We start from the raw sequence: 14910 nt of genomic DNA, 5'->3' as shown, positions 1-14910 counted from the left end.
CGGAATGATTAAATATTAGTGACCATCCATGTTTGCTGAAGGCTTCCTAACATTTCTCAAAGCTAGAACAAACAGGAGACGATAATCCATTAGTTACACCCATATCTCAGTAGTCACACAGCTGACTACAGTCTAATCCACCACTAGACGGTAGCTCCTTCTCACATATCAAATGTGGATACGCTCTGGAGCATCTGCTCTCAATAAGGCTACGTTCACATGTTCAGGTTTTTAATGGGGTACTCTGCCCCTAGAATCAAAAGATAGGGGATAAGATGTCAGATCGCGGGGGTCCCGTCTAAGTGGGTGAGCCGTGACGTCACGAGGGGGCGGAGCCGTGATGTCAGAATGCTCCGGCCCCTGTATCGCCGGTCATTACGCACAGAGCTAGGGGCAGAGTACCCCTTTAATCGTGTTTATTTTATAAAAAAAATAAATAAATAATGGATTTCCTTAGTACAGGTTCCCATACCTCCTGAGTCCCACAGCAGCATGAGTGTGTCCAAGGGTCATGGACACGAGATGGCTGATTGACAAGGCTGCAGGAGGAACACAGCTTACAGCAACACTGCTGTAACACAGTTTTACCTCCAGCTGTTGCAAAACTACAACTCCAAGCATGCCTGGACAGTGAAAGGATGTCTGGACATGCTGGGAGTTGTAGTTTTGCAAAAGCTGTAGGCACACAGCTGAAGGCAACACTGATGCAAAAAAGTGTTATCCAAAAACTGTACCTCCAACTGTTCCAAAACTACAAGTCCCAACATTACAGGATTGGCAAAGGATGGTACACATGAATGACCAAGAGAAAATATATAAAATGTATGCATAAAAAAATGAAATAAAAAAAAACATTTACTTTTAGCACTAAACCTTTGGAAAATTTAGAAAGATGTAAGTTATACACTCACCATATTGTCTTTGGTGGTAGAGTGCAGGCAATCCCCAATAATCATTGTGTGTGTGTGTGTGTGTGTGTGTACACAGCATAAAGCCAGAAAGGAAAGAGTTACAGAGCTGTGGGGTTACAGGGCTGAAAGGCTCACTCCCAGAGCAGTGAGTCTGCAGAGTGAGGGAGGGGGAGGAGTCATCACAGTGCAGGGAATAGAGGGATATGCTCCCTCTCTCTGGGAAGATGAAAAAGACAGTGGACAGCTATAATATGCTATTTTTTTGTGAAATATGGGTGATAGATACACAAAAATTACATGTACATGGTCAGAATGAGGTACAGAGTAACATATAGCAGTTTTTTTGGGGGATGTGACAGGTACTCTTTAAGCAATCTTAATAGTCAGTATATGCAATGTGTTTGTTTTTCGTTGCAGTATTTATTTATTTTTATTTTTTAATTTAATTAAATTTTTTGTAAAAATAAAATAAAAAAAATGCTGTAGCCAAATGTTAGATGGAAGACAGTAGGGAAATGTAAAATGCTATATCTTCCAGAGCAGTTTTTTTCAGAAACACAACATATTTGGTGAAAAGCAATGATTTTATTGGCTGTAGAGAAGATCCAATCAGCTGACAGACAAGTGTTTGCTCGCTCGTCAGCTGATCACTAGCCTTATACACAGGCTAAATGTCCAAACTAGTGTCTCTAGAAATGCTCTTTCACCCAATAATCTTCCTGTGTAAAAGGGTCCTAAAGGGGTGATGTCTAATAACCCTTATCCTCTATCCATAGGACAGGGGATAAGTGTCTGATCGTGGGAGTCCATCCCCTGCTATCTCTAGAATGTCACCGGTCACTGCCTAGACTAGTCTCAGAAGGTGAGAGCCGGAGTGCTCTAGGGTAGGAACCTCACAGCACTCCAGCTCCAACTTTCCGAGACTAGTCTCAGCAGTGACGGGCCACTCAGCCAATCACTGGCCACAGCGGTGTCCCACCTCAGCCAATGATTGGCAGAGCGGGCCTTCACTGCCAAGACCAGTTCATCTCGGATGTTGGGGGTCGGTGTGCTTTTAGGTAAGAGGCGTGGAGTCCGACTGCTGTCTCCAGAATGGGGTCTGTCTCTTACACACTGCACAATGCAGAAGGGAGAGCCAGTGCCCTGTTCTGGAGATTATGGGTGTTCCAGAGTTTAGACATTTTTTCCCTATCCCCTGTGGATAGGGGATTGGTTTTATTAGCGGGACAACCCCTTTAGGGCTTTGTTCTCACACAGTTCTTAGGTCAGTATTTGTAGCCAAAACCAGAAGTGGAACTGACACAGAAAAAAACTACAATAGATTTGCAACTTTTTCTGTGTTTTGGACCCACTCCCAATTTTGTAAAAATAAAAATACTGACCAAAAGAAGGCCCAAAATACTGTGTGCGTACATAACCTAAAAAACCCAATGTCTAACTTTAGTATCCACTACTGTATTGGACCTGAAATATTGCCACCGAAACATGTGAAACGTTTCCCTAGTTTCCCTTCATCGTGTGCGATAACATACAACATATTATAACAAGTCACAACTATTACCGCCATATTGTAACAGCTGGGGGGGCAACCTGTGCTTGTAAATTTGGCTGAGAGTCTTTTCTACATTTGTCTTCCTATCAATGATCGGTTCTCCCTATTTGTATTGTATTCTTGGTTATTAGATTTGAAAAAAGTTTGGTTGTTGTTGTTATTATTATCACTATATTGTTCACCCTGTAGATGTCGTTCTCTTCAAATGAACAGATTCTAACAAATTGTCTCATTTGCATTTCAGAGAAAACATGCCTAGTCACTTTAAATTTAAGGAATATTGCCCCATGGTCTTCCGAAATCTGAGGGAAAGGTTTGGGATTGACGATCAAGATTTCCAGGTAAGACAATTTACAGAGCGCGTTATTCTAAAGTCTTATCCAGTTGACGGCTTTTTCTTTGTGGTTGACTAACTGTCTTAAAGGAGTACTCTGGTTGAAACAGATTTGTAAATTACTTCTGTTTAAAAAATGTAATCCTTCCGGTACTTATCAGCTGCTGTGTGCTCCAAAGGAAGTTCTTTTCTTTTTCAATTTCTTTTCAGTCTGGCTACAGTGCTCTCTACTGACACCTCTGTCCATGTCAGGAACTGTCCAGAGTAGGAGCAAATCCCCATAGCAAACCTCTCCTGCTCTGGACAGTTCCTGACACAGACAGAGGTGTCAGCAGAGAGCACTGTGGTCAGACTGGAAAGAAATTTTAAAAGAAAAGAACTTCCTCTGATAAATACTGAAAGGATTAAGATTTTTAAATAGAAGTAATTTACTAATCTGTTTAACTCTCTGGCACCTTTAAAGGTTGTCCCCATAAAGGTTTATAATAACATTATGATATGGGGGTTTTATTCAGTAATTTGAGGCCAGGGTTCCCTATTCATTGTCAATGGTCCAGTCATAATGTGGTTGTTGATTTGCTGCTTTTGTTTCAGTGCTGACTTCTTTACAGTTTGAGCCTGAAAGTTGTTACTAACTTTTTAAGGATAGAAGACCCCCTCTAGACCTTCAGGATGCAGCCATATTTCTTTTTTTTTTTTCACCATGAAATCTGTAGGAAGACTTTTTTTTAATTAATTTTAATTTTTTACTTAAAGTGGTTGTCCAGCAAAAGAAACAACCTGTGTCTGATGTCAAAATGTACCGTATTTTTCACCGTATAAGACGCACTTTTTCTTCCCCAAAACTGGGGGGAAAAAGTCGGTGCGTCTTATACGGCGAATACACCCCATATCGCGGCGGTCCCTGCGGCCATCAACGGCCGGGACCCGCGACTGATACAGGACATCACTGATCGCGGTGATGCCCTGTATTAACCCTTCAGACGCGGCGATCAAAGCTGACCGCCGCGTCTGAAGGGAAAGTGACACTAACCCGGCTGTTCGGGACCACCGTGATTTCACCGCGTCGGTCCCGAACAGCCCGACTGAATAGCCGGGTTAGTGCTTACAGGACACCGGGAGGGACCTTACCTGCCTCCTCGGTGTCTTCTCCGTTCAGGGATCCCCTGTATGGCCGGCGCTCTCCTTCCTCGTCATCACGTTGTCACGTACGTGCGTTGGCGTGCGTAACGACGTGATGGCGGCGACGGAGAGCGAGGATACCCGGCCGGCAGCAGAGACGTTCCGGAGCGACGGGGACACGGCGACAGCGATGGAGCGACATCCAGGGCAGCGGTGACGGGTCCGGAGCGGCAGGGACACGTGAGTATTACCTCCTATGCAGTGGTCTTCAATCTGCGGACCACCAGATGTTGCAAAACTACAACTCCCAGCATGCCCGGACAGCCAGTGGCTGTCCGGGCATGCTGGGAGTTGTAGTTTTGCAACATCTGGAGGTCCGCAGGTTGAAGACCACTATTGGGTTCAAAATCTTAATTTTTTTAGATTTTGCACCTATAAATTGGGTGCGTCTTATATGCCGGTGCGTCCTATAGGGCGAAAAATACGGTATAATAAAGCAACTTACTAATATAATGTTGTTATACTGCAGAGATCTCTCCATATTAGCTATTCTCTCTCCCTTACTTGTAATATCACCTTACACTCATTTTAATGTGTGGTTATTAGGCTTATTTATTTTAATTTTTTTTTCTTTATGGTAAGAATAGTGTAGTCTGTACCTTGAATTGTTCTGTATAAATAGTGGCAGTACAGCAGAGATCTAACAGACCTTATGATAAGTCAGTTGGATATGTTAGAATTTGTTGGGTTTTAACATTAAAGGGGTATTCCGGACAAAGACCTCTTATCCCCTTCCAAAGGATAGGGGATAAGATGTCTAATAACGGGGGGCTCGCCGCTGAGACCCCCCGCAATCTCTGTGCAGCACCCTCCAGTCTTGGAAACCTCTGTGTTTCCGGTACAGGAGACATGACATCACACCACACACCCCCCTCCATTCATGCCTCTACAGGCAGTTTCTTCCCCCTCATGGCTTGGTTTTACACTAATAAACATTGTCAGCTGTGAGATGTTATATAGACAGGGCTGTGTCCTTCCAACTTATATCTTATAAGCTGAATTTACCACCAGTGACTCCAATCCAGGTGTAGAAACATCTCCAATAGGATCAAGACAAATGGGAGGAGCCGGAGCTAAATTTCAAGTGTTATAGCGAAGGGTCTGAATACTTAAGTCTGTGTGAAATTTTAAGATTTTCCTTTTTAATAAATTAGCACAGATGTTTAAAGGGTAACTCTCATTTAAAATAATTTTTTTGCTATTGCACTCCTTATGGTAAATAAAAAAATATTTCTAATATACTTTGCTTTAAAAAAAATGAAGTTTTCTATGTTTTATTTGTGCTTAAAAAAGCTCAAGAGCACTTTTTCCCCCATCTCATACACGGACTTAGGACCGAAGTCCAAACACAGGAAGTGCAGCCTGGAGTGCTGAGGGGTGTGTCCAGCCTCATCCAATCATAGCTCCTCTCACACTTAACTGCCATATGCTGTTGGTTGGACACACCCCCCTCAGCACTCCAGGCTGCACTTCCTGTGTTTGGACTTCGCTCCTAAGTCTGTGTATGAGATGGGGGGAAATGTGCTCTTGAGCGTTTTTAAGCACAAATAAAACATGGAAAACTTCTTTTTTTTTTTTTTTTTATGCAAAGTATATTAGAATTATTTTTTATTTACCATAAGGAGTGCAATAGCAAAAATTTGTTTTAATAAGAGTGCCCATTTAACATTCTGTTTTTACATTCTCATTGTGGGGTATTGAGTGCAGAATGACAGAGGAAAAATGAAATTGTTTTGATTTTAGCACAAGTAACAAAATGTCAGAGGGTCTGTAGACTTTCCGAACGCATTGTGTGTTGTTGTCATGAAGAGCAAAAGTCTTTATCTGGCAATTCCCCAGAGCTGTTATTCCCAGAAATTCCCTAGAGTCTTCCAGTCTGATACTAACAAAACCACTTACCACTTGTATTCATCTGCTGTTTGCTCATAGGTGAAGAATGTAATACAGGATAAAAGAGTCGCTAACAATTGTCTCATTTTTCTGCTGATACAAGGTTTCCTTAAATTTTCTGTAAAAAAAAAAAAAAAAATCTTTGCCTTACAGCCCTGTTATGTCCCCAACACAAGTATTACCCGAGTGGGAATAATATACGATTCAGTGTTCAAAAGATTTTCAAATACCACAGTAAATTACCTTTAGGGTCTGTTCAGACATACAGTATTCTGCACATATTTGAAGCTGTGTTCAGTGAATAAGTTTACATTTTAAAGGGGTACTCCTGTGGAAATTTTTTTTTTTTTTTGTTTTAAATCAACTGGTGCCAGAAAGTTAAACAGATTTGTAAATCACTTCTATTAAAAAATCTTAATCCTTCCAGTACTTTTTAGGGGCTGTATACTAAAGAGAAATCCATAAAAGAAATGCATTTCCTCTGATGTCATGACCACAGTGCTCTCTGCTGACCTCTGCTGTCCATTTTTGGAACTGTCCAGAGCAGGAGAAAATCCCCATAACAAACATATGCTGCTCTGGACAGTTCCTAAAATGGACAGCAGAGGTCAGCAGAAAGCACTGTGGTCGTGACATCATAGAAATCCAAAAAGAAAAGAATTTCCTCTGTAGGATACAGCCCATAAAATGTATTGGAAGGATTAAGATTTTTTAATAGAAGTGATTTACAAGTCTGTTTAACTTTCTGGCAACAGTTGATTTAAAAAAAAAGTTTTCCACAAGAATACCCCTTTAAGTTCTGCGCACAATACTGTTTCGTATTTCACGCTGCAGATGTACTGCCAACAGTCACAGCCGGACTGCAGAACGAGCTCCCTGCTACGGCCGGGTAGCTCTGTGTGTCTGCTCGTAGCGTCCGATTTCCCACTGCAGTCACGAGATTCTGCATTGTTGAAAAGTCATATAAAATGCACCTACTCGTAGCCTATACACTGCATTGTAAATGTTTGCAGCCAATATACAGCTATGTGGGGATACACAACCTACTGACTAGGGCAGTGGTCTCCAAACTGTGGACCTCCAGCTGTTGCAAAACTACACTTCCAGCCAATGAGGGGAGCCACCATTCGTTAGTGTATTCATACATTTCCAGGAATAATAACAGAGGAGCGAGACAATGCAGAGCTCTAATCATGGCCAATGCAACTATTTACTAAAACAGAGGCGGAAAGTTGACTGGCACTATTTAGGATGCCCCCGTGCAGGGCACAGTATAAATAATATAATATTATAACATATCATCTATAGCAGTGGTCTCCAACCTGCAGACCTCCAGATGTTGCAAAACTACAACTCCCAGCATGCCCGGACAGCCAAAGGCTGTCCGGGCATGCTGGGAGTTGTAGTTTTGCAACATCTGGAAGTCCGCAGGTTGGAAACCACTGATCTATAGCTATTGGCACATTGTCTGGATCTAAATGTTTGATAAACCCTTTCCTACTCTTAGTATTTCATTAAAATGATGCACTGGAGTCATGTGTAAAATATACATCATGTAACGGAGAAATTATAGGTTTGTGCTGAATGTACCACAGCTGCTGCATCTGTGCAATGTCTGAAAAAATGATATATTTCATCCACGAAGAAGGAGTGCTGAATAATTCAGATCAATAATCAGAATTTATTTTTATTTATTTTATTAATTTTTTTTAATTAAACCTGAGAATTAAAGGGGTATTCCTGGAAAAAACTTTTTTTTATATACCGTATATCAACTGGCTCCAGAAAGTTAAACAGATTTGTAAATTACTTTTATTAAAAAATCTTAATCCTTTCAGTACTTATGAGCTTCTGAAGTTAAGGTTGTTCTTTTCTGTCTAAATCCTCTCTGATGACACCTGTCTCGGGAAACGTCCAGTTAAGAAGAGGTTTGCTATGGGGATTTGCTTCTAAACTGGGCGTTTCCCGAGACAGGTGTCATCAGAGAGGATTTAGACAGAAAAGAGCAACCTTAACTTCCGAAGCTCATAAGTACTGAAAGGATTAAGATTTTTTTAATAGAAGTAATTTACAAATCTGTTTAACCTTCTGGAGCCAGTTGATATATATAAAAAAAAGTTTTTTTCCTGGAATACCCCTTTAATGCTCGGTTCACACTTGCGTCTGAGGTTCTGTTGGATAAGCAACATGATAGACACGGACGGCCCCTGTTGGATCCCGTTGACTTTAAATGGGTATTCCATTTTTTTTTTATATCCACTGGCTCCAGAAAGTTAAACAGATTTGTTAATTACGGTACTTCTATTTAAAAAAAACTTAATCCTTCCAGTAGTTATCAGCTGCTGAAGTTGAGTTGTTCTTTTCTTTCTGACAACAGTGCTCTCTGCTGACATCTCTGCTTGTATGAGGAACTGTCCGAAGCATTAGAGGTTTGCTATGGGGATTTGCGCCTACTCTGGACATTTCCTGAGACAGGCAGAGGTGTCAGCAGAGAAAAGGACAACTCAACTTGAGCAGCTGATAACTAGTGGAAGGATTAAGATTTTTTAATAGAAGTAATTTACAAATCTGTTTAACTTTCTGGAGCCAGTTGAGATAGATATATATATAAAATCCTGGAATACCCCTTTAATAATGGCTGCTGAGTTTCTGGCATGGTCGGTGTCCAGCATTTTCCTGGGCAAAATAGCACATTATGATGCGTTATTTTGTCTGGTATTTTTTACGGAACCTTTGACAGTAGCATCCGAGATATGCTCCAGTGCAGGTAATAAACCAGCTTTACGGCTGAAACATTCCGCTCGGAAATTCTGTTGCGACAGAATCCCATTGTTTTCAATGGGATTTTGTTGCACTGTGCACATGGCGGAATCATCTCCTGCGGAAATTCCAATTCCAGTCTCCGCAGAAAGAACTGACATGTCTATTCTTTCTGCCGAATCTCCTCCAAAATACATTGCCATCTATGAAGACGACACATTGCCGAGCAGTCCTAGCATGTTCTACCGGCGTCCGCTGTTTGCGGAATGTCCACCTGAGTTTTTTTTCGGGGCCAACATTCTGCAAAACTTCCGCACAACATTTCCTTATAACAGAACTAGACACCGCATTTCCCATGATAGAGTTTGCAAGAATGTTCCACCTGAGTCACCACAGTGAACCAGCAACAGCGTTTCACAACACTATAATTGGCCACTGTGTTCCCCATAACAGGGCAAACCACACAATGTTTCCCCAAAATGTCACCTCCCATAATGTTCATTCGCAGCAAAGCCAACCACAGCATTCCCAGTAACAAAATTACGAACAGTGTTTCACCTATAAGGTTATGTTCACACGGCGTAATTTTTCCAGAATGTCCTGTCATGCTGGGAGTTGTAGTTTTGCAACAGCTGGAGGCACCCTGGTTGGGAAACGCTGACCTAGTTAACATAGCTGGCCTCAGAGTTTCTTTATAGAAATTACATCATTCTGTACTATACTACAGGTAGATACGTGGGAATGTTCAGACAAGGACAGGGATCGGGGGCGGGGGGGGGTATTATTTTAGTATTTTCTAAAAGTATTTTGTTACATAAAGTTACACGGACTTTTATTGCTTTTCTTAAAATAGTGTTTTTCACTTGGACCAGTGTTTCCCAACCAGGGAGCCTCCAGCTGTTTCAAAACTACAACTCCCAGCATGCCTGGACAGCCTTCGGCTGTCCAGGCATGCTGGGAGTTGTAGTTTTGCAACAGCTGGAGGCCCCCTGGTTGGGAAACACTGACTTGGACCAATGAAAACTAGTGCAGCAATGATTAATCGATATTATTGATTGTCGCCGAATCCGATCATCAATTAATCAAGCTCAGATTCATTACTAAGCAAAAAACGAGTTACAAATGTCATAAGACCAGCGTCATGACATGTGTAACTCCTTTTTTGGGACAGTGCTTCACTTCTGTGGCCGGCACTGCCCTCTGCCTGCTCCTCGGCAGGCTCCCTGCGCGGGAGCAGGCAGTTACTGTGCTGTGATATAATATTTCCTGCTGTGATGCGTGATTGGTCGGCACCGATTGACCAATCAGAGCTCCCAGCAAGGAATAGCAAATCACTGCACAGTAACTTCACATTCCCCGCTGGGAGGTGGCCAACCGGGGGAACAGAGCGCAGTGCCACTTTCAACTCTGTATGAGGTACAAAGGTGCAGGTACCATCAGTTAAAGGGATACTTCGGTGAAAACCTTTTTTCTTTTAAATCAACTGGTGGCAGAAAGTTAAACATATTTGTAAATTACTTCTATTAAAAAAATCTTAATCCTTCCTGTACCTATTAGCTGCTGAATACTACAGAGGAAATTATTTTCCTTTTGGAATTCTCTCTGATGACATCACGAGCACAGTTCTCAGACATCACAGAGCCACCATGCTGCCCTTAGCATACATCTGCTATGCATCTGCTATGCATGGTTGCTAAAATGGACAGAGATGTCAGCAGAGAGCACTGTGCTCGTTATGTCATCAGTGTTCCAAAAAGAAAGGAATCTCCTCTGTAGCATTCAGCAGCTAATAAGTACTGGAAGGATTAAGATTTTTTAATAGAGGTAATTTGCAAATATGTTTAGCTTTCTGCCACCAGTTGATTTAAAAGAAAAAAGGTTTTCACCGGAGTACCCCTTTAAGGTCCTTTTCCTTACTTTGCTGGTCCCCCATTATTGAACTACAGGGCTCCATGCTTGGAGCAGGTTAGGGCAAGGAGGAGGCGTGCCGCTGCCAGAGTCCGCCGGCCTCTCCGACTGTTCACCGGCATTACGAGACAGCATGAATATAACTTCACAAGCCGGAGGCAAAGTAAGGAAAAGGACCTTCTCTTAGATCGCATTATGCCCTAACTGATTTAGCATTTAAAGGGGTTCTCCACCATAAGGTGATTTTAGTACGTACCTGGCAGACAGTAATGGACATGCTTAGGAAGGATCCGCGCTTGGCTTGGGGCTAAATGGCTATGTTGTGAGATTACCATAACACTGTGGCTATCTGTTTGTAAACTGGTATTTCCTGTTTCAGATTTCTTTTTTTTTTTTACTACAAATCCCATAATTCAATCTTCCTCCCTCCCACACATCAGCTACCCCATCCATTGAAACATAAATGAGCTGCATCCATTCAAAAGACCTGTGGTTTTCAATCAGGGTGCCTACAGCTGTTGCATTAGTTGCAGATTGATCTCTCTCCCACCAAGCGATCCCTCCACCCATTGAAGCAGACAGGCTCCCTGTCATCAGCTGACTAGTGAGTCAGGTCTCGGCCGCATTCCACCATGGGAAAAATCTGAGACAACAGTCATTTTGTATGCTGTTAAAAATAAAAAGTGGGGTGAAAATCACATAAGAATTGTGAGAAAACCGTCACACACAGGTACAGACACTATATTACGAACTACACTAACTTTACAGCCCCTGTAGCATAGTCAAATAAAAAAAATTCCTGGAATACCCCTTTATAGAGAAACTGTGTTTCCCAGTGTGCCTCCAGCTGTTGTAAAACTTGTAGTTTTGTAACAGCTGGAGGTACCCTAGTTGGGAAACACTGTCAAGTATTATGGGGGTGCAGGGAAAACATATAAAAACCTTGTTCACTTGTTTTAAATGCCTACTGTACATACGTTTTAAAGTAAAGCCCAAAAAACACCCCCTTTTTTTTTTTTTTTTGTCACTTTGCCATTTTTCCCCGATTCATTGATTAATCGGTTAATTTATCGGCAATGAATCGAATGCTTAATTAGTCGTTTGTTGCAGCCTTAATGAAAACCCACAAGTGGTTAATAGTACCTTAATTATAGCTCTTTGTCTGCTTTGGTGTCTATTGAATCCATGTATCTAAAGCTGTCCGGGCATGCTGGGAGTTGTCGTTTTGCCACAGCTGGAGGCACCCTGGTTGGGAAACACTGTTTTCAGTGATGAGATTAGATGTCACTGGTTCTAGATCTTGACTTTGAAGCTGGGAAAGTCATTTCAAGATCATTTTTTGCGACAGTCAAAACTAGATTGTAAAAGCTTGTGACATCTGACTCCTTCCTGGTGCACGCTGTGTTTAGGATCATCCAAATTAGAATCCTGAAAACTCTTTTATTTTAATTTTTTTTGTTATATCTGTTTTGCTTTAATCTTACTGGAGTGTAATTTGACCCGGGCATTTACAAGTAATCTGGCACTGGAATCCCGCTTTCATCTTGTGCTTCTGTGGATTATGGACTCACCTGCCACCTGGTGGCCATCACAGGGCAAGTACATGCTGGTCCCTGACTGCTGCGGCATTATGTATGACAGTGGTCTCCAACCTGCGGACCTCCAGATGTTGCAAAACTACAACTCCCAGCATGCCCGGACAGCCAACGGCTGTCCGGGCATGCTGGGAGTTGTAGTTTTGCAACATCTGGAGGTCCGCAGGTTGGAGACCACTGATGTATGATGTTCACACATGAGCTGTAATGGTGCACAGTGGGCTGTTTGTGCGAAATACAGCAGCGTATGAATATGGATGAGGCCGCCGTGCAGCTGTGTAAGTAAAGAGCTATGTAACATAAACCAGCGCCGTCTATATGGAAACCGCCAAATAGGAATCAAGTGCTGGATTTAGGAAAGACGAACTTATACAATTATATTAGACATTGCTTATACAACTATACATAGGATCATACATGATAAGAATAATATTTATTTATTATTTATAATAATACTTATTTAATTGTATAATATTTATATAGCTCCAACTGATTCTGCAGCACATTTACATATATAATTATTTATTATTTATTATAATAATAATAATAATACTTATTTAATTGTATAATATTTATATAGCTCCAACTGATTCTGCAGCCCATCTACATATATAATTATTTATTATTTATAATAATAATGCTTATTTAATTGTATAATATTTATATAGCTCCAACTGATTCTGCAGCACATTTACATATATAATTATTTATTATTTATTATAATAATAATAATACTTATTTAATTGTATAATATTTATATAGCTCCAACTGATTCTGCAGTACATTTACATATATAATTATTTATTATTTATAATAATAATACTTATTTAATTGTATAATATTTATATAGCTCCAACTGATTCTGCAGCACATTTACATATATAATTATTTATTATTTATAATAATAATAATAATACTTATTTAATTGTATAATATTTATATAGCTCAAACTGATTCTGCAGCACATTTACATATATAATTATTTATTATTTATTATAATAATAATAATAATACTTTTTTGTATAATATTTATATAGCTCCAACTGATTCTGCAGTACATTTACATATATAATTATTTATTATTTATTATAATAATAATAATACTTATTTAATTGTATAATATTTATATAGCTCCAACTGATTCTGCAGCACATTTACATATATAATTATTTATTTAATTATCTAATAATTATAGAATATTTTTTTTTTTTATATAGCACCAACAGATTCCACAGCACTTTACATGTTTTTGGATACTAACCAACACGGGCAAAACTGTTTTACTTGTTAACGTGTATATGTATTAGAAGCCATAGATATATATATGTTTTTGCCAAAAGAAAAAACTTAAGGAATTTAGAAATTTGGGTGTTTTGTAGTGAGGATTACTGATTCAGAAAGAGAAAATATACAATATACCGTATATGACTTAACCAGTTCAAGACCAGAGACGTCTTTTGAGATTTTATTTATTTATTTTAATTATTTTTCTTATGTGGATTGGACCTTTTACTTTTACTTTTTGTTTGTATCCACTACTTTCTCTTACTTGGCATACATATTGCTGTACACTATTTTGTATTTCTGCACATGACACGTGTATCGGTTTTGTTATATTTTTAAAAATATTTTCATTAAAATACTTTGAACCATATATATGTGGATTGGGAAAACTAGAACGTTTCGTCTTGTTCAGTTGTTCAAATGCGTTTTTGTTTTCTATAATCTACACTTGTTTTTTGTATGTAATTTTTATATTCTTAAAAATGAAAACACATTCTCTTATATTAGTAAGGTTTACTATGAAATATTAGTAAAGTTTACTATTACTAAGGTCTTAATATTGGAAATGAGTGACTGCTTTTTACACAAGTGGAGGGAATATATATATATATATATTTATTTTGCTACCCTTATTATCTTGCTTTGTGATTTATATAATTGTGATCTTGTAAAAAAAAAAAAAAAAAAAAAAAAAGAAGAAAAGAAAAAAAAACATCAATTAGGCTAAGTCTCCACTTTTTTTATTTTATTTATTTATTTAAACGGCAAGAAAAACGCCAATTCCGCCGCTTGGCATTTTTTCGTCAAAAAAACTCTGCGGCCAGATGTTAGCTGTAAATCAATGAGAAATCACTAAATTCTTTTTCCAATTTGCTTTTTTAAGTTTGGCGGGGGTTTTTTTTGGCGTTTTTTCACTTTTTTTTGGTGTTTTTCAGCTCCTTGGTGGTTTTGCAAAGTCGCAGCATGTTGAGCCTATGGCGTTTTTTTTTTTTTCTGAAATCGTGACGTTTTTCTCCCATAGAAGTCAATAGGATTAAAAAAATGCAGAGAAAAGCGCCATGTGGGTTTTAACTTTGGCGTTTTTACAGGTGGTTTTTATTCTTTTTTTGGACTTTAGCGATCCAAAAAAGTGACGGAGATACGTTTTTTAATAAAATATCGTAGGGTACCATTAAAAAAAAAAGATCTTTATTATAACGAAATTTTAATTAAGTTTTAAACAGGGGTCAATTTATGTGGGCGGGCAGGGACCTAAAAATGTAGCCGACAATAATAAAAATGTAGTGTGTGTGTTCCACTTTTTTTTTATTTTTAGGTAGTACTACTACTCCCAGCATGGAACACTGTTCCATGATGGGAGTAGTAGTACCTGTACTAATTGGCAGATCGCTCGTGTCACTCCTGACACCCGCTGTGATCCTCCTGTATAATTTATAGATGCGGCGGCCGCTCTTCTATGGTCCCCTGCACTGACGGATATATACACATATTCAT

At 39.6% G+C, this 14910-nt stretch overlaps 1 protein-coding gene across 1 annotated transcript in view; it reads left to right on the top strand.

The window, feature by feature from the left end:
• Positions 1 to 14910, top strand: part of LOC130273074 (phosphatidylinositol 5-phosphate 4-kinase type-2 alpha) — a 137641-nt gene that overhangs the window by 99075 nt on the left and 23656 nt on the right. Inside the window, exon 3 of the mRNA XM_056519274.1 lies at positions 2708 to 2804. Coding sequence (XP_056375249.1) covers positions 2708 to 2804 — 97 coding nt within the window. The remainder of the gene's footprint in view (positions 1 to 2707; positions 2805 to 14910) is intronic.

Source organism: Hyla sarda, chromosome 5, assembly GCF_029499605.1.
Source record: "Hyla sarda isolate aHylSar1 chromosome 5, aHylSar1.hap1, whole genome shotgun sequence".
Lineage (NCBI taxonomy): Eukaryota > Metazoa > Chordata > Amphibia > Anura > Hylidae > Hyla > Hyla sarda.
The sequence above is the reverse complement of the archived record's forward strand: the minus strand, read 5'-3'. Positions and strand labels throughout refer to the sequence as shown.